Source organism: Pseudonaja textilis, chromosome 5 (assembly GCF_049901715.1).
Source record: "Pseudonaja textilis isolate UNSWEBS1 chromosome 5, rPseTex1.2, whole genome shotgun sequence".
Lineage (NCBI taxonomy): Eukaryota > Metazoa > Chordata > Lepidosauria > Squamata > Elapidae > Pseudonaja > Pseudonaja textilis.
In genome coordinates, this window is record NC_141994.1 from 21793960 (window position 1) to 21814085 (window position 20126).

Genomic DNA, 20126 nt, shown 5'->3' on the forward strand with positions numbered 1-20126 from the left:
TGTCCGTGTCCGTGTGTGTGTGTGTGTGTGTGTGTGTGCAATTGAAATATTTTGATTGATTTTTTCTTTACAAAACATGCTTCTCTGAAATGGAGGTTTAGAAGGTGAAGTCATTTTCTTTTGAAGGCCAGATGTTCTTCAGCTTAATGAAATAAGTCTGTTCCGTTGATGTATTTTTTTTCTGAAAAGTTAACACTTGTTATTCCCACATTTGTAGGATATTCCTGGAATTCTGTGTAAAATGTACATTATTTCGTTACCCTCTTTAAAGGTAAGTCTGCATAATGACAGTATGGTAACAATATACTGTAGTTATATACCACAATATTCATACACACACACACATACATAATAGTATAGTTGTTATAGGATATAATATATAATGTGTGTGTGTGTGTATATCTAACACATATAGATATTTTTTATATATGTAACATATATACTATAACAATAAGGTATACTTTTAATTTTCACTGGATTTCAGTGAGCTCAATTCCTGCAATAAATACCCCCATTGTGGAATAGAGTTAAGAAGATATTTCCTTGGACTCCATTATAATTATAGAGAGATAATGTTTTTGATTCAGGGCTGGTTCTTAATATGTTTCTTGACCTATTCAAAACTGTTCTGACTTCATTCTTAAAACCACAATCGAACCCACATGACATCCCAATTATTTGTTGGAAATCTAGTTTTCATCTTCCTCGAATCCCATCATCAATTTCAATCAGAATAGAGCTGGGGGGGACTTTGGAGGTCTTCTAGTCCAGCCCCCCTGCTCAAGCAGGAGACCCTATACCAGTGGTGGCTAACCTTTTTGGGTTCCTGTGGCAAAAATTGCGAGTGCGCCAGCATGTCCGTACTCGCGTGCCAGCAGCCAGAATGCAATGCCTGTCCCCTTCCCCACGTCCCCTGTGCATGCCTGCGCAATCCTCACCCCCTTAGCTGCACTGCGCCTCACAGCTGATTTTTCGGCTTGTTCGAGGCCTTTTTCGACCTCCTAGAGGCTTGGAAAAAGCCTCTGCAAGGCTTCTCAGGCCAAATTATAGGCCCATTTCGTCACTTCCGACAGAAAGTGACAAAACGGGCCTATAATTTTTCCTGAAAAGCCTTGCAGAGGCTTTTTCCAAGCCTCTAGGAGACCAAAAAAGGCCTCAAACCAATCAGAAAAAAAAAATCAGCTGTGAGACGTGGGCATGCGCAGTGAGGTAAGTTTACCTGCAGCTCGCGTGCCAGCACAAATGGCTCTCCGTGCCACAGGTTTGCCATCACAGCCCTATACCATTTCAGACAAGTGATTGTCCAGTCTCTTCTTAAAATCCTCCAGTGATGGAGCACATCACAACTTCTGAAGGCAAGCCATTCCACTGGTTAATTGTCCTCGCTGTTAGGAAATTTCTCCTTAATTCCAGGTTGCTTCTCTCCTTGATGAGTTTCCATCCATTGCTTCTTGTCTTACCTTTATTTGCCTTGGAGAATAAGTTGACCCCCTCTTCTTAGTGGCAGCCCCTCAAATACTGGAGCTCTGCTATCATCTCACTTGGAGTCCTTCTTTTCTCTAGACTGGCCATAACCCAATTCCTGCAACTGTTCTTCATATGTTTTAATAACCTCCAGGCCTTATCCACTGCCTGGTTCCAGACCACAATTAAAAATGGCTTGGAACCAATTTGACTACGAACAGTTTGCAATTGGTGTTTTTTAAAGTTACCAGTTGAGGTCACTCCTGTTCTACCTTCCTTCTAAGTGATTATATCAAAAGGGGACTATTGGTTGCGAAGGAGTAAAGTCTCCGTCTTCTATAACTAGCATCATGACATCACATCTTTAACATTTACACACGGAGACAATCCTAGCCCTTGGAGCTACATTCAACAAGTTCCAGTTAACGTAGGAGGAAAAATTAGTTTGGAATAGTTTACTGAGGATTTGTGAGCAGGAATTTGTTGTAGGATGAACACTGGCGCCCTTTTCTTTTCTGCCGTGCCCAGTAGTTTCCTGCAACTGGTTTGCTTGCAATGCTTGCTGTAAGGAATCGAATGTCCTGGGTGGTAGGAGAACTGGGATGTTTGCGCTGCTCAGGAAATTGGATTTCAAAATAAAAGAATTGTGTAGTTGCAGCTGCCGCCTGTCTTAAGGGTGCAGTTAAAAACTTGTCATTTAACAAGGGCTAAGTTAAACATGATCAGCTTTCCCTCTGCAGTAAAATGGAATGGATAGATCATGGGTGTCAAACTCGCCACGTCACTCTGCCATCCTGTGAAGTTGCTCCCTTAGTGTAGCTGGGGTAGGCGTGGCCTGTGCATGATGCATCCGGCCCGCAGGCCGCCAGTTTGACACCCCTGGGATAGATGATCTATTATGTACGTTGCAAGAGAAGCAGTGGCTGAACTTGGAGGCAGAGTCAAAAGAGGTATTAGCCTAGAATCCCTACATAGTCACAAATAGACTAACCCTCCAACCCTTCTTGAATTTCATAGATACTTATCTAATTCTTAGCATGCGCTAACCATTAGCTGAGAAGATTCCAATGCATAGGTTTTAGCAATAAATCAGTATAATTGGACCTTCATGTACGGACACAAGCTTTCACACCTTGAGTTGCATAAAATGAAGATGGGAATATAAGTCTAATGAGTACCGTATTTTTCGGAATATAAGACGTACTTTTTCCATCTCCCAAAAGTGGGTGGAAATGTCTGTGCATCTTATACAGTGAATGTTGCCAAAGCCCCACCCACCCACTGGCCCCCACCCTTTGGCCTCTGCCTCCCAGCAATTTGCCTCCTTGTAGCAAACAGCAAACAGCCTGTTTCAGCTTCAGCACAGACTGAATAGCACAAGCAGCTGATTGTTGGTAGGATCGGCCTCCCGGTGATCAGCTGTTTCAGGCTGCAGGAATTGCCATTGCCTCCGCACACCCCATTTTCGGCTTTTGCATCCCATTTTTGTCCTCCATGCACTCCATTTTCAGCCTCCGTGTGCCCCATTTTCTACTTTTTCTGATCCCCACTGCCTGGAATGAGGCGAAAATGGGGTGTGCGGAGGACAAAAATGGGGTGTGTGGAGGCTGAAAATGGAATGCAGCAGAGGCAGATTTATTTTTTTCTTGTTTTCCTCCCCCAAAACTAAGTGCATCTTATACTTTAGAGCATCTTATACTCCGAAAAATATGGTAAATTAAATGCCAAGTCCTCCTCTTTAAATTTTAAACTCCTTTAACTCTGCTCATTTTAGGTACTGTACTTATCACACTATAAACTTTATTAGTTGTTTGTTATCCACATCTCTGCAAAGATTCTGAGAATGTTACAGACATTCAAAAATAATTCCCCCATCCAAATTTTAGCCTCAATGAACATTGCTTCAATAAAATAGCAATTTCACTCCCGCTGATATCCATGTCAGAACTAAGTTAAAGACAATACAGGTAGTCCTGGAGTTATGACCACAATTGAGCCCAGATTTTTCTGTCGCTGAGTAAGTTTTGCCCCATTTTATGACCTTTCTTTCCACCGTTGTTAAGTGAATCACTGCAGTTGTTAAGTTAGTAACATGGTTGTTACTCGCTTCCCCATTGACTTTGCTTGTCAAGACAGTCGTAAAAGGGGATCACATGACCCCAGGATGTTGCAACCATCATAAATATGAGTCAGTTGCCAGTGGTGTGAATTTTGATCACTTGATCCTGGGGCTACTGCAGAGGTTGTGTTTTTTTAAAGTCACTGGTTTTTAGTGCCATTGTAACTTCAGATGGTCACTGAATGAATAACTGTAAGCCAAGGACTACCTGTGGACCATTTTTAATAATGTTGAAGAGGAAATAACTCTTATCAAAAACTCTCTCTTTCTTCCCATTTATTTGCTTATTTGAGGTGCAAAACTGCAAAGGTTTCTGGGAAAAATTAAACGTCAATCTGGAATATGTGAAATATGTTGAAACACCCTTGCATTTGAGCCACAAAATGCTGAGGAAAGAATGGTATAAACTACTTTCCGATGAGGTAAGTGACTTCCAGCTCTTCATTTGTTGAGTGGGTAGATACAATTCCAGATCCAAGGATCGTGTTTCCCTTAAAATAAGACCTAACTGGAAAATAAGACCCTAGCATGATATTTCAGGATACTTGTAATAATATAAGCCCTACCCCCAAAATTAAGCCCCAGTTAAGATTGTCAGCCAGACAGACGCATTTTAGTATTGTATTTTCCCGAAAATAAGACCTAACATGAAAATAAGCCCTAGTGTGTTTTTTGAAACAAAAATTAATATAAGAGCCGGTCTTATTTTCGGGAAAACATGGGTATAGTGGTTAACACGATGGACTTGTTTTGGGTTTGAATAAAGAAAAATCTATTACAAATCACCGGACTGGATTTCAGGAAGACTATTGATGTGAATCTTTCAATGCACTACAATGCACAAAGATTGTTGGGAGTGAAATTGTAAATTTGAGAAATAACGTTACTTGACCCTTAAGTAATACAGGTACAATGAATTATGTGTCTCCGAGTTGGCTAGCTGTAAGGATTCCGGCAGTTACCCCCATTTAAATCATGAGCGTCGAGTCAAACTTCCAAAACTTCAAAAGGATTTATTGGAAGTTAAAATGTCCATTTATTGTCACCCTTGACCCTGGTTTTCCCCCACCCCTTGGGTGTATCACAATTCATATTCTCCAATGAGACACATCCATAGCCAAGAGTCATCAATCATGCTCTCCAGTTAGAATTTTGCGCGGCAGAAACTCCAGTCACCTGGTTACTTATCTTTGAAAACTATTTATGGAATGCAGTTTTGGTTTCCAAACTGCTGCACTGCTCCCCCTCCCTTTCTGTTGGCAACTCTGAGAAGACCATAATAAATATTTTATGAGTTGACATTTACCTCCACTTACAGACACAATTGACCCCAACATTTTCGTTGTGAAGTGAGACCTTTGTTCAGTTAATTTTGCCCCATTTTATGACCTTTCTTGCCACCGTTGTTAAGTGAATCACTGCCGTTGTGTAAGTTAGCAATCTGTTGGTTAAGGGAATCTGGTTCCTCATTGTGTCAGAAGGCCCTGAAAGGGGATCACATGGCCCCAGCACACTGCAACTGTCATAAGTACGAGTCTGTTGCCAAGTGTCTGAATTTTGATCATGGGGGATGCTGCAACGGTTGTGAGTGTGAAACATGGTCATAAGTCCCTCTTTTCTGTGCCGTTGTAACTTCGAATGGTCCCCAAACAATTGTTTGTAAGCCATGGGCTAACTGTCTGTGGCCGTGATGGTGAACCTATGGCACGCGTGCCACAGATGGCACGCAGAGCTATTTGTGCTGGCACGCGAGCTGCAGGCAAACTTACCTCACTATGCATGCACGCACCTCACAGCTGATTTTCAGCGGGTTTGAGGCCTTTTTCGGCTTCCTGGAGGCTTGAAAAAAGCCTCTGAAGGCCAAATAGTCCCGTTTTGTCACTTCCTGTAATACCGGAAGTGACGAAATGGGCCTATTATTCGTCCTGCAAAGCCTGCAGAGGCTTTTTTTTCAAGCCTCTGGGAGACCAAAAAAGGCCTAAAACTGGCTGAAAATCAGCTGTGAGGTGCAGTGCAGGTAAGTGGGCGGCGGGGGAGGGATTGTGCGTGCATGCGTAGGGGACGTGGGGGTGTGCATTGCCTTCTGGGTGCTGGCATGTGAGCGCTTGCACGCCTGCGCACACACACTTTTTGGCACAGGAGCCCAAAAAGGTTAGCCACCACTGGTCTATGGAGTGCAGTTCTTATAAAATATTGAGTAAATTGAGTATTTTGAATGACCTTGTTTACAATTTCTTTCAGAAGAAGGCAGTGAGAACATCTTACATCAAAAGTATATTTGAAAACACAAAAAGGTAAGTCCATCCTGTTCCTTCATGAAAGGGAAGATATTTGCCATTACAAAATCTAGAAGCCCTTAAATTGATGTTGTCCACAGTTCCCAAAACTCCATTATGAAATGACATCCCCAAATATTCCACAATATTCTCTGGAAGGGACTCAGAAAATCTCATTCCTCAGTATCTTAAAAAGTCCATCAAATGATACAGCAGAAAGAGGGCAATCCGAAGGGAATAATCAGGAGGTATAAAAATATATTTAAAAAAGTTATGAGATTCCAAGAGAGAGAAAGAAAAGGTTGTTTAAAAAGTTAACAAATGAATGGTACTCCAAAAAGGTTAAGAGATAATGGATAGGGACAGAAATCTCTCTCTATAAAAGCGAAATATCACTCAAGCATCATCACAAAATCTTTACAACTGTAAAGCCTTCTTCCTGATCCTATTTTCATTTGGATTGGGTTCCATTATCCAAACCAATAAGTACAGGTAGTCCTCGACTTACGACCACAATTCAGCCCAAAATTTCATGTTGTTAGGTGAGCCATTTGTAAGTTAATAATTTTGCCTCATTTTATGACCTTTCTTGTCACATTTGTTCAGCGAATCACTTCAGTTGTTAAGTTAGTAATCCGGTCGTTAAGTGAACCTGGCTTCCCCATTGATTTGGCTTGTCAGATGGTCATAAAAGGGGACCCCACATGACCCCCAGGACACTGCCACCATCATAAATGTGAGTCAGTTGCCAAGGGTCTGAATTTTGATCACGTGGCCACAGGGGAGGTTGCAACGGTCTTAAGTGTGAAACAAAGTCAACGGTCATTTTTTTCAGTGCCGTGGGAACTTTGAATGGTCACGAAAAGAACTGTTGTAAGTCGAGGACTACCTGTTATAGTTCTTGGGTGTGTTGGCTTTTTAAAGTCACCCTCCACTGAAGCTGTTTAAAAAACATGGATTTTTTCCTTCTTAGGGTGCTTTCCAGTCTGCAAAGGTGGGAAACAGGTAAGATGAGTGTTCTGGCCCAGGCTTTGTCAAACGTAATTAAACACAAACTGGTATTAAAAGCAAAACCCTTTTCTAATGCAACGCTGGGAATTATTTTCATTCTCAGCCAAAACTATCTTAAACAGATAAGCACCCGCCCGTCAGGGCTGTGGAATGCTGCCAAAAACAGAAGTCTCCAAAGTAATTACAAACAGTACCAGAAAAAAACCGACCCAGAATACGCAGAGCTTCAAGAAGGCCTCGGAATCTATCGAATTGCTTTGCTTCCTGCAAAAGTTTCGTCATTGAGGTCTGACTTTTATCCCTTATGGGAGGGGCAATCACCTGCAGCCTTACTCCCGAGTCACCCCTTCTGCTTCAGCTGCCCTCATCTTCTAGCAGCTCTGCGCACACGCGCACTGGGAACAGGCTCCCCTGGGTCTTCTGCCTCGCTACTGCCAGACCCCGAGGGCTCCAAAGGCAGCACCCCACTCCCAGATAGTCTTGGCTCCATCTCTGCATTGGATGTAGGACCCTCGTCCGAGTCCTCTCCAGACTCCCGGACTGGTCCCCGTTCTGCCCCACTGTCCGAAACCTCTGCCATCTGCACCGGTTGCTGGAGAACCACAACAATGAGTGTCTTTGGATCTCAAAAGGCTGTTTATTAGCATCATCTCTCATTCTCCTTTTCTCCTGAAATTTGTAAGGTATTGCCCTGTCCTATGCTTCCCAAGATCATGAAGCTGACTCTTCGTCCTGATAAAACCCCTTTTATTTAGGTTAAAGGGAATTCCTCTCCAGCAAAGTCCCGCCCAGCAGTCTTTCAAGAGATTTCACAACTACAGACCTTTATCAGGCTGGGAGAGCTGCCAGGCCGATATCTTCCAAACGCCATGCTGTAGCAGCAATTACTCGGCAAGAAGTCAGGAACAGATCTTCACCCTAATGAATTGAACTAATTGTCTCCTGCCAACGCCACTCCCCTTCTGTTCCTCTTTATTCCCTATGGGAGAGGCCATTCACCGTCCACCTGAGCCTTTACTGCCAAGTCAACCCTTGTTCCTTAACTGTTCCTTTCTCCTGGCAGGTCTGCGCATGTGGACTGTCATGCCCCTATTGGAATCTGATTCCAGGGGGGAGGTCAAACAGCTGACAGGGAGTGGGAGTGTGGCTCCGGTGGCTGTGGAAGAAACTGGGGAAGGCACAGTCCATCTGGGCATTCAGAGGAAGTCCCAGGCCCACCCCTCTTCATCCTAGGGTATGCAGGGAGGAACGGAGAAGGGAGCAATGTGGATTACGGGGGAGAAAAGGGCCCTGATTCCCTTCATTAGTTGCAGCTGGGAAAACAGGATTTAAAAAGGACGTTTGCGCACAGCACCTTGCTGGAAGCAAAGCGTGAATTATATTTGTTTGTCAAGTCTTATCTGGGTTCTGGCATCCTCCCAACTGTGCATGGTTCGTTATCTTTTGAAGTCTGCAATTCCTTAACCTGCCTTGTCTCGTTAATTGCTTCAGCGTTTGTGTTGATTTTTATTTATAATTTATATGTGCTTTGGATTCAGACTGAATTTCTTCCCTTTAAAGTCTGTTCTTGGGAGAGTTTTCTTTTTTCCAGCCAAAGATAACTGGACATTGGGGGCCAAGTTGGAGGAATTAAAGGGGCTTTACCTGTTTTTGTGACTTTGTTGCTTTTGTGCCGGGTCATCACACGCACACCAGGAACAGGCTCCAGCTGTTCTTCTGCCCCACTGATCTCCGACTCCGAAGCCAGCTGATAACTGTCGGATGTCCCTGGCCCCATCTCTGCCTCTGATGCAGAGCCCTCGTCACAGCGCCCCCTCGAGACTCCAGGACTGGCCCATGTTCCTCCCCAACCTCCTCACTCTCCGAGTCTGCCGCCAGCTCCACTGGCAGGCCACAACAGGTATATGGTTGTAGATATCTTCCCTCAGCATCACAGGTTGAAGGAATCATTTCCTTCTCTTCACAAGCAGACTTTGTAGAGGAAGCGGGATTTGAGGATTGAATGGGTGAGATTTGGGCCACATTATTTTGGGCAAGAGGAAGATACATCCTTGACTTTATCTAGTCCAAAAAGAATGCGCTGGGGAGGGTCATCTAGTCCTTGGACTGATTGGATTCCTCCTCTCTGTTGGGTTTTCCTACCTTGACCTTAATGTGAACTCTACAGGACTTGTGAACTTAAGCAAACCTGCTGATGAGTGTCGTTGAGACAAGTCTCAACTCAAGATAAGTGTAAGACTTCAACGTAGAAAAAAATAAAGTCTTACACTCAGGCAAGAAAAAACCAAAAGTATACATAGACTGGGTGAAACCAGGCTCAATAGCAGAAACTGTGAGAGGGATCTTGGAGTCATAGTGGACAATCACAGTGTGAGGTGGCAGTCGAAAAAAGCCAATGCAATCCTAAGTTGCATTAACAGACGGATACAATCAAGATCAAGTGAGGTACAAACACCACTCTATGAAGCCTTAGTAAGACCACACCTAGAGTGTTTCATCCAGTTTTGGTCACCTCACTATAAAAGAAGATGTTGAGACTCTAGATGATCTATAAGTTCCCTTCCAACTCTTGTTATTCTAAGTCCATAAACTAACCCGTCTAGGTTCACCTGTAAATTTGACGAGGTGAAACACGGGTTGAGGTAGTCATTATGTTTAAGGAAGTGAAGTCTTCTGCTCACTTCAGATAAGAGTAGAGGTTCTTCTAGAACAGCATCCCCTTGTTTTCTTCCTCAGAAGGTTGGTACCATATGTAACTTATAAATGCCAACTTCCATTAAAAAAGGGGAAAGGACGTTGTCGTTCCACAAATGCTGTGACTTTGTTGTTTCTTGACTTGGGGTGAGGAAAAAAACAGTTTCTTGGATATGGTTGCTTTTTTCTCAGATTTTGTAAGACAGCAGCTGAACGTATCTTGACTAACCATATTGTTTTGCATATGCTTGTATAGGCACTGCTTCCTGTGGTTGCTGGTGTCTTTTATAGATAAAATATGGTTTACTTATGGTCTTGTAGATTGGAAATGGCTGTGGCACATGTTGAGAACATCAAGATGCTGGTTTTCAGGAAGTTATATGTTTATACATATTGCCTTATATGTTTATACATACGAGCATAGCACATGAACACAATCTTAGTTTCTTTTAAGTGCTGTTATAATTCTTATCATTTCTACCACTTTGAGAAGTGGAAACAGATGAAAACTATAACTATGATATAATGTTTGCCTATAACACCAAAGTCAGGCACATTGTGTTATATTAACATAATGAAAAAAGGCAAAGACATGTTTATAAATATGTGTCTATGTGTCTGCACATCTATGTGTATGTGTAATAGTTTTTAAAGGATAGCAATAGCACAGATTTATATACCACTTCACAGTGCTTTACAGCCCTTTCTAAGCAGTTTACAGAGTCAACCTCTTGCCCCCAACAATCTGGGTCCTCATTTTGCCCACCTCGGAAGGATGGAAGGCTGAGTCAACCTTGAGCCAGTCAGGATCGAACTCCAGGCAATGGGCAGAATCAGCCTGCAATACTGCTGTGATGACCCAGGGTGTGGCACAAAGGCAGCACAGTCAAATAAGCCAGAAGAGTCCCTTTAATACCTCCAACTTTACCCCAAGGTCCAGGTTACCTTCGGCTGCAGAAAAAACTTTCCCAAGAACAGTCTTTTAAGTGGAGGAAATTCAGTCCGAAAACAAAGTACATACAAACTGTAAATAAAAATCCACACAAACCACGCTGCAGCAATTAACTTGTCAGGGCAGGATAAGGAATTGCAGACTTGAAAGGCCAACAAAACACACACAGTTGGGAAGACGCCAGGAATCCAGATAGGCCTCGACAATAAAAGATAACTCACGATTTGCTTCCAACAACTTTGCTGTGTGTACTTTCCCTTTTTAAATACTGTGTTCCCAGCTGCAGCTAATGAAGGGAATCAGGGCCCTTTCCTCCCCCATACGTCACGCAACTCACGTTGTTTCCTTCTCCGTTCCTCCCTGGTTGCCCTAGGATGAAGATGGGGTGGGCCTGGGTCTTCCTCTGAATTCCCTCTCCCTTGTTCTACCTCTTTCCTGCTCTGCCCAGCTGGACTTTGCCCTTCCCCAGTTTCTTCCACAGCCAATGGAGCCACACTCCCCTCCCTGTCAGCTGCTCGGCCTCCCCTTCAGAATCAGATTCCGGCAGGGGCATGACAACTGCATTCTGACCACTACACCACCAGGAAGTAGAATGAGAAAAGGAATAAGAGACGAAGGAAGGAAGGAAGGAAGGAAGGTGGGAAGGGAAGGGAGGAAGGAAGAAAGGAAGGAAGGAAGGAAGGGAAGGGAAGGAAGGAAGGGAAGGGAAGGGAAGGGAAGGGAAGGGAGGAAGGAAGGAAGGAAGGAAGGAATAACAATAGCACCGAGTCTTATATAGCATTTCACATTGCTTCACAGCCCTCTCTAAGCAGTTTACAGAGTCAGCCTCTTGCCCCCAACAATCTGGGTCCTCATTTTACCAACCTTAGAAGGATGGAAGGATGAGTCAACCTTGAACCAATGAGAAATGAACCGCTGGCAGTCAGCAGAATTAGCCTGCAATACTGCATTCCAACCCCTGGGCCACCAGGATGTTGTGCTTATTGTGCTTCAATCCATTATTTGGTGGAAATATTTAAAACAAGTTACAGGTAGACTTGGGTTATGATGGCTATTCGGAACGGAACTGCCATCGCTAAATGACACAGTTGTAAAATACAATATCATGGGACTGTGTTGCTTAGCGACCACAATCCCAGTTGACATCATTAAGCAAGGGTTGTGTGGGCTGTTAAGCAAGGACATTACATGACCCTGACTTTCTAATTCCTGCCAGCTTCCACATTGACTTTACCTGCAGAAAGTTGGCAGGGATCAGTGGAAATTGTGACCGTGTGACCACAGCTTGTGGCAACGACATAACCATGATCCGGCCTCCTGAATTCGCGATTCTGTCACCGAAGGGAAGCCGCCATGGTCAGAACTTGGAGGGCCTGTCTTAACGCCCCGGTGATTGCTGTTGCAAGTTTGGAGGGTCGCTGACGGTCGTAACCTGGGGACGACGTCTATGCATTGTACATTTTCTTCTGCATCTCCCATTAAAAGGAATGTAAACAGAAACCTGCTGTGAAATCTCTAATCTCTGTTGTTGCCTTTGCTGGTAATCAGAACATGTCAAAATGTTTGGAATGGCACTGAGAACAAACGGAGAACTGGCTTCTGTTGACAAAACAATATTGAAATGTAGCATTTGTTCTCTAAGCTAATTCTCTCTCTCTCTCCCCCCTCCGCCTCTCTCGCCCTCTTCCCTTTCTTCCCTCTCCCTCTCTCCTTCTTTTTCTCCTTCCTTCCCTCCTTCTGTGCCCCTTCCCCTTCCCTCTCTCTCCCCCTCCCTCTCTCTCCTTGTCTCCCCCCCTCTCTCTTTCTCTCCCTCCCTCCTTCTGCCCCACTTTTCCTCCCCCTTTCCTCCCTCTCTCCTCCCTCTCCCCTTCCTTCCCTTTCTCCCCTCCCTCTCTCTCTCCCTCTCTCCGTCTTTCCCTCCCTCCCTCCTTCCATCCCACTTTTTGTCCTTTTCGCTCCCTCTCTCCCTCTCCCCTTTTCCCCTCTCCCCTCTCTCCCCTCCCCTCTTCCTCTTTCTCTCTCTCCTTCCCTCTGCTTTCCCCTCCCCTCCCTTCCCCATCCCTCCCCTTCCCACCCTCCCCTCCCCTTCTCCCTCTCTCTCCCTCTTTCCCCCTTTCCTTCTCTCACTTTGTCTCCCCCTCATTCCCTCTTCTCCTTCTCTCTCCCTCCTTCCCTCCTTCCCTCCCTCTCTTTCAATTTCAGAAGACAGAACAGCTCCTCTTTTTCAAGATGAAGATTACCAGCAAAGATTGCTAACAGGATTGGTAGGTGCCGTCTTGATTTGACAACAGAAAATCCTTAATGCTGTCAGGATAACCAGAAAACATAGGTATTATTCTTTAATAGAGCAACCAAGAGGATTAGGGGACTGGAGGCTAGAATTTATGAAGAACGGTTGCAGAAATTGGGTATATCTAGTTTAATGAAAAGAAGGACTATATGATAGCAGTGTTCCAGTATTTGAGGGACTGCCCCAAAGAAGAGGGAGTCAAGCTATTCTCCAAAGCACCTGAAGGCAGGGCAAAAAACAATAGATGGAAACTAATCAAGGAGAGAAGCAACCTGGAACTAAGGAGGAATTTCCTAACAGTTGGTTCAATTAGATAGAAGACAGATAGAATTCTTATATTGGCCAAGTGTGATTGGACACACAAGGAATTTGTCTTGGTGCAAATGCTCTCAGTGTACATAAAAGAAAAGATGCATTCATCAGGAATCGAGAATCATAAGGTGCAACACTTAATAATAGTCACAGGGTACAATATTTTCATGAATGATCAGTTTATTTATCAATAAAAGGTATTTGTTTATTGATGGTTCGAAGTTACAACAGCAAAGAAAAAAGTGACTGACAATTGTTTTTCACCCTTATGAAAAAAGTGTCTTTAGAATAGAATAGAATAGAATAGAATAGAATAGAATAGAATAGAATAGAATAGAATAGAATAGAATAGAATAGAATAGAATTCTTTATTGGCCAAGTGTGATTGAACAAACAAGGAATTTGTCTTGGTGAAAATGCTCTCAGTGTACATAAAAGAAAAGATACATTCATCAAGAATCATCAGGTCCAACACTTAATAATAGTCATAGGGTAGTAGTAACCAGTTGAATGGCTTTCCTTCAGAAATTGTGGGTGCTCCATCACTGGAAGCTTTTAAAGAAGAGATTGGACACTCATTTGTCTGAAATGGCATAGAGTCTCCAGCTTGAACAGGGAGTCAGACTAGAAGACCTTTAAGGCCCCTTCCAACCCTATTCTGTGATTCCTTGACCGGCTGCTGTTTCCCTTCGTTGGGCAAAACAGCTACACAGAAACATTCACATACATTTCAAGCGTCTACCTACTTAGCCAACTTAAAGTGATAAAGTTTTGCTCAGCAAGTTCAACCTTTTGATGATTTCATGGACACGTCCATGTGAGTTATCTTGGCCACAGGATGGAAGTAGCTTGCATCACATCCTGCCAAGATATATATTTTTTGGCTTTCTAGTTTAACAGATTGAGAATTCTCGGTGTCTCCGTTCCAAGTATTAACTGGAACCAACTGCCTTTCGTCTTTTCAAGATCAGTGAAAGTTGGCTAGTTCTCGCCATTTAACATTAGGGCAGTTTTAACCATCTCTGAACTGGATTGTGATATTTTGACAACGGATGGTTGAAAAAGAATCCACTGAATAGAAAAATAGGAGCTTTTTTTTAATTGTCAGCAAGCAGAAAGATTGAATTGTGAACACTGAATTGTTCCCTTGCTAACTGAGACATCCTTAGCAATTGAAGTTCCACCCTTTTGTTCTCTGGAACAGATATTGTGATTTAGGCACACTTTTCGTTGTGTGGAAAATTCCTTGGTTGGCGTACAGTTTTCAACTTGCAAGATTACCTCTTGATAGCAAGAAGTAATATGATTCTGTGGCTCTTTGCTTGCAGTCCTAAGATTATGCATGAGAATTATGTTTATTTGCTGCAATGTATTAGAATAGAATAGAATAGAATAGAATAGAATAGAATAGAATAGAACAGAACAGAACAGAACAGAACAGAACAGAACAGAATAGAATAGAATAGAATAGAATAGAATAGATGGAGTGGAGAGTGGAATGGAATGGAATAGATGGAATGGAATAGAACAGAACAGAACAATATATGGAATGGAATGGAATAGTTGGAAGGGCTCTTGGAGGTCTTCTAGTCCAACCCCCTACTTAGGCAAGAAACCCTACACTACTTCAGATAAATGGTTAACCAACATCTTTTAAAAAACTTCCAGTGTTGGAGCATTCACAACTTCTGGAGGCAAGTTGTTCCACTGATTAATTGTTCTGTCAGGAAATTTCTCCTTAATTCTAGGTTGCTTCTCTCCTTCTTTCCATCCATGGCTTCTTATCCTTTGGAGAATAACTGGACTCCCTCTTCTTTGTGGCACCCCTTGAGATATAAGTCAATACACTTTAATATTTTCATTTTAGTTTACCTATTTTTATGAGGGGTGCTTGGTGTTCTCTGAGCTTGGTTGTTTTCTTGCAGACGTTTCATTACCATACTAGGTAGCAGTACCAGTGCTTGCAAGAAAACAGAGAGCACCAAAGACCCCTCATTTCAGCCCCAAGCTGCAAATATTCTCCTTTATTGGTACATATTTTTTTACAGATGGTGGCACAACTCAAAGAGCATCTCCTACGACCCCTGCAGTGCGTTGGCAAAAAAAAGATTGATCAGATAGCTGTGGATTATGTTTCAAAATTGGTAGGTTTCTTTAAAAAAATAAAATAATTTGTTTTGGGGAAATTTTTTTTATCAAATTTGAGCAACTCTTTGGGAAGGGAGGTGTAGAGGAACCAAAGAGGGTGTAGCCAAGTCTCATCAGAAGCTGGGGCTCTGTTATATTGTCTTTCTCTTGAACAGTAATGTGCCTATATTTGGCTTATATTATAGTTTTCATTCATTTCCGTTCCTCAAAATGATAGGAAAATAGGCTGCCTGTTTGCTGCAAAAAAAAAAAAAAGAGAGAGAGAGAGAGGCTGTGGTTGCAAATTACTTACCTCTGTTTAGCTCTCAAGAAGTTTTTGTGTGTTTGGATTTTCACAGGAACTAAACCGAGTCGAAAGACAACTATTAATGATTTCCAGAGCAAACGCATTTGATGTTTCATTTCCTAAAAAGTCATCTGGTGTTTTTCTGCAAAGTCATCTAGCTTTTGTTCTGGAAAGCCAATTAGATGTTCTCTGGAAAGCCATCTAGCAGTTTTCCAGAAAGCCATCTAGGGTTTTTCGGAAAGCCACCTAGCTTTTCCCTCAGAAAACCATCTAACATTTTTCTGGAAAACCACCTGGCATTTCTCAACAAATCCATCTAGCATTTTTCCAGAATGCCATCTAGTTTTTTCTTTTCTTTTTTGGGAAAGCCATGTAGTATTTTTCCAGAAGGTCAACTAGATTATTTTTTTTTCCTGGAATATCATCTAGTATAGCCTACTTTATTGAATAGTGTCGTGCCCAACTATGGATTGGGGTGCCTAACTATTTTCTAACCATGGTTAAGGTCATGATGGGACAATTTTGAGTGGCTGGAGGAATCAAGAGACCAGTGAATAGAAGGAAGACAAAAAAGGGGACAGACTGCAATAAATGTGTATGTGTTTGTGTGTGTGTGTATGTGTTTATGTTTGTGTGTGGGTGTGGGTGTTGACCTGTTTTTTCTTCAGATTTTGGAATAGGGCATTGTTTTTTTCTTTAAAAATATGGGAGGTTTAGACTTAAAACAACTTTATTGTCACTTTAAATATATACTAATCGGCATACATCAAAATTAAATTTCATTGCATACAGCTCTCAAAGGGTTACCATCTCCAATATACACTACATAAAGTAAAGGTTCCCCTCACACATTCGTGCTAGTCGTTTCCGGCTCTAGGGGGCGGTACTCATCTCTGTTACAAAGCTGAAGAGCCAGCGCTGTCTGAAGACGTCTCCGTGGTCATGTGGCTGGCATGACTAAACACCAAAGGCGCACGGAACGCTGTTCCCTTCCCACCAAAGGGGTCCCTATTTTTCTACTTGCATTTCTTTACATGATTTCAAGCTGCTAGGTTGGCAGAAGCTGGGACAAGTAACAGGAGCTCACTCCATTATGGGGCGCTAGTGATTCGAACCGCCGAACCGCCGACCTTTCTGATCGACAAGCTCAGCACCTTAGCTATTGAGCATAAACGTGACTAAATAAATGAATAAATACGAAGTTATTTTAGGTTTGTGAGACAGGTGAGCCATGTTTCCCATTTCAAACTAGCAGGAAATAAAGTTTAAGCAGCCATGAATCAATTTGAAGGTTAGAAACTGCTCATACCACCTTCCATTTTGGTACCTGGTTCTAAATGCTGCTGGTTCGGTTCGTAGTTTAAAAACAGGACTGATTCAAGTAGGATTCATTTTCCAGGAACTATGTCTAGGATTCCAACTTCGACAACCTTTGCTAAATAATACCACTAGGTTGGCAGGCATTTTGTTGGTGTGGATTGAATATTCTTTTGAGAATCGGAGTCAGTGAAGCTGAGAGTCTTCCAATAAAGATCAAATACATTATTTTTTTCTCTCTCTTTGCAGCTGGACCTAATCTGTAGGATGATGGAGACTGTTAGGAGGAAATACAGTCTTAGCTCCTTGTCCTTCTCATGGTAAGCAGTTAATTTTCATTAAGATATTTAAGGATAAAAATGAGAGACAGAAATGGGAACGAATTAACAACGGCAAATTCATTACATCACACATTAATAGACTTCTGGATGAAGGAACTATAATCAGGACTTTAAAAGTTTATTGTTATTACACATCAGATATTAGCAACCCATATCACCTGTCATGCCCCTGTCAGAATCTAAATCCGAGGAGGAAGCCGAACAGCTGACAGGGAATGGGAGTTCGGCCTAGTGGTTAAGGCACCAGACTGGAAAGCAGGAGACCGTGAGTTCAAGAGTTCAAGTCCCTCTTTAGCCATGAAAGTCAGCTGAGTGACTTTGCGTCAGTCTCTCTCTCTCTCTCTCTCTCTCTCTCTCTCTCTCTGCCCAAGTTCCTCCTGACAGGGTCGTTGTTGTTGTGGGGAAATTAGGAGGAAGAAGGTGTGCTGGATGTGTTATTTGTAAAAAATAATAAAGGCGAGATCAACAAAATTAAACAAATAGAAATAGATAAATAGAGCTCTCCAAGGCTACTTATAGCTTCAAGATTCCCATGGTCATCTCTGCGGTAAGAAATGTTTTGCATTTTGGATGCTTGGCAACTGTGTTTTACGTAGTCACCACTGTTGAGATCCTAGAAAGAGTGCAGGAAGAGCAACTAAGATGATTGAGGGCCTGGAGACTAAAACATATAAAGAATTCTTTGTAGGGATTGAGTATGTCTAGTCTAGTGGGAAGTGGTGTCTCAGTGACTAAGATGCTGAGCTTGTCGATCAGAAAGGTTGGCAGTTTGACAGTTCGAATCCCTAGCGCCATGTGATGGAGTGAGCTCCTGTCACTTGTCCCAGCTTCTGCCAACGTAGCAGCTTGAAAGCACATAAAAAATACAAGTAGCAAAATAGGGACCACTTTGGTGGGGAGGTAACAGCGTTCCATGCGCCTTCGGCATTTTGTCATGCCAGCCACATGACCACGGAGACGTCTTCGGACAGCGCTGGCTCTTCAGCTTTGTAACAGAGATGAACACACACACACACACCCCAGGTGCCAGAAATGACTAGCACGTATGTGTGAGGGGAATTTTAGTGAAAAGAAGGACTAGGGGTGACATGACGGCAGTGTTCCAATATTTGAGGAGCTGCCACAAAGAAGAGGGAGTCAAGCTATTTTCCAAAGCACCTGAAGGCAGGACAAGAGCAATGGATGGAAACTAATCAAGGAGAGAAGCATGGAGAAATTTCCTGACAGTGAGAAGAATTAATCAGTGGAATACCTTGCCTCCAGAAGTTGTGAATGCTCTAACACTGGAGGTTTGAACATCTGGCTGACTGTGTGACTCACCATATTTCCTGCTCTGCACTCATTTCCCTCCCTCCCTCCATAAAACAACTTCAAGGGGAGCGTGATTTAGGAAGTAGGATGACTCATTGTAAGGGACTGGCTGACTATGTACCGCTGCTGTGCAACATTTGCACAGTTCACGTTCTTGTATTTTATTTTTTATTTTTGGTACAGCAGGCAACCAGAGAAAGCAAATGAGGTCATCGTGTTCCATATCATGTGCCGGATTTTGCAGGCAGCCAGCGGGATGTGTCTGCCTTTGCCTCCAGGTAAGTCCTCCAGCTGCAGCGTCACCAGCCTAGAATAGCCACACATAACCATATGCCACTCCAAAGTTATGTATATATTTTTTTTATTACAGCTTCTTGCTGCTCTCTGAGCTTGGCTGCTTTTTTTGCAGACATTTCATGGCCCATTGTTATCTTGTTTGGATAATGAAGCTCAGAGAGGCAAGCAAAACCCCCACATTCCTCCTCCTCCTCCTCCTCCTCCTCCTCCTCCTCCTCCTCCTCCTCCTCCTCCTCCCCCATTTCACAGACCTACTCCCTTCTAGCACTGATGATGTTACCTGGTTGCATAATGAAACATCTACAAAAAAGCAGCCAAATTCAGAGATGCCTCAATTCCACCCCGAGCTACAAATATTCTCCCTTTATTGGTATTTTTTAAAAATTATTTTTTTAAGTTGTAAAGTTGTGAAAAAAAGGGGGGGGGGGAATTCACTTATTCCCCAAAACCCCCAGAACGCAGGACAGTAAGCAATGGGTGGAAACTTGTGAAGAAGAGACCCCAACTGAGAACTAAGGAGAAATTTCCTGACCCTGAGAACAATTAACCGATGGAACAAGTTTGCCTCCGTAAGTTTTTGGTATTCTAACACTGGAGGTTTTTACAAAAGGGTTGGACAGACAGCCAGTTGACGGAGATGGTATGAGACTCCTGCCTTGAGGAGGGAATTGGAGCCCTGGGATTCTAATGATCCAGTGCTAACATGATAGCACCTAATCAAACCAAAGGAAATACAGGAATAGAAGCTGTAATTTTAACACATTTGGGGAGCATCACCTTTTGAGAATTTTGACTTGAAGTGTTGGTGATGGACTTGGGTTTCAACTCTGCTAAGCCTCAATATTCAGCCAGCAGTCCAGAGGCAATTGTTCGGCAGTTCAACAACCGTTTGTGGTTCAGTTTCTGCAAAATTTTATAATAGTTGAACTCGGTGTCACTTTTCAGCAAAAATGTCCACTCGGGAGTGACATCCTTGGAAATAGCAGCTGTTTCTGAAACTTTGATCTAGAGTAGAGCCACCTAGAACATACCGTTTCCCCCAAAATATGATCTACCCTGTAAGTAAGCCCTAGCTTGATTTTTTCATGTGCGTCCAATATAAGCCCTGTCCCCAAAATAAGCCCTAATTAAGATCCCGCCCACTCCAGAGTGCTTGGGTAAAAATTAAGCTAGGGGGTGTGGAGCTGCCCTACTACTTACCTTTGGACAGTTGTAGCCAGGCCTCGCACACCCCGACACCTGCCTGGCCGGCCCATTTCTTCTGCAGCCAGCAAGGCTGGCAAGGCTTTCCTGAAGGCCTCTGGAGCT

At 43.0% G+C, this 20126-nt stretch overlaps 1 protein-coding gene across 9 annotated transcripts in view; it reads left to right on the top strand.

The window, feature by feature from the left end:
• The window catches only part of GSAP (gamma-secretase activating protein), a 66921-nt gene that overhangs the window by 35526 nt on the left and 11269 nt on the right, over positions 1-20126 (top strand). For 4 of the 9 annotated variants that reach the window (XR_015743792.1, XM_087934267.1, XM_087934273.1 and 1 more), the window contains exons 19-26: positions 218-271; positions 3877-4005; positions 5825-5877; positions 6833-6864; positions 12719-12780; positions 15167-15262; positions 17119-17189; positions 18705-18799. Coding sequence is in view for 8 of the 9 variants with exons in the window: in XM_087934267.1 (XP_087790393.1) it covers positions 218-271; positions 3877-4005; positions 5825-5877; positions 6833-6864; positions 12719-12780; positions 15167-15262; positions 17119-17189; positions 18705-18799 (592 nt within the window). In the remaining variant the exon portion in view is untranslated. Of the gene's footprint in view, positions 1-217; positions 272-3876; positions 4006-5824; positions 5878-6832; positions 6865-12718; positions 12781-15166; positions 15263-17118; positions 17190-18704; positions 18865-18910; positions 19014-20126 lie in introns of those variants that run through there. The other 5 variants (XM_087934271.1, XM_087934272.1, XM_087934269.1 and 2 more) reach the window with 5 other exon arrangements.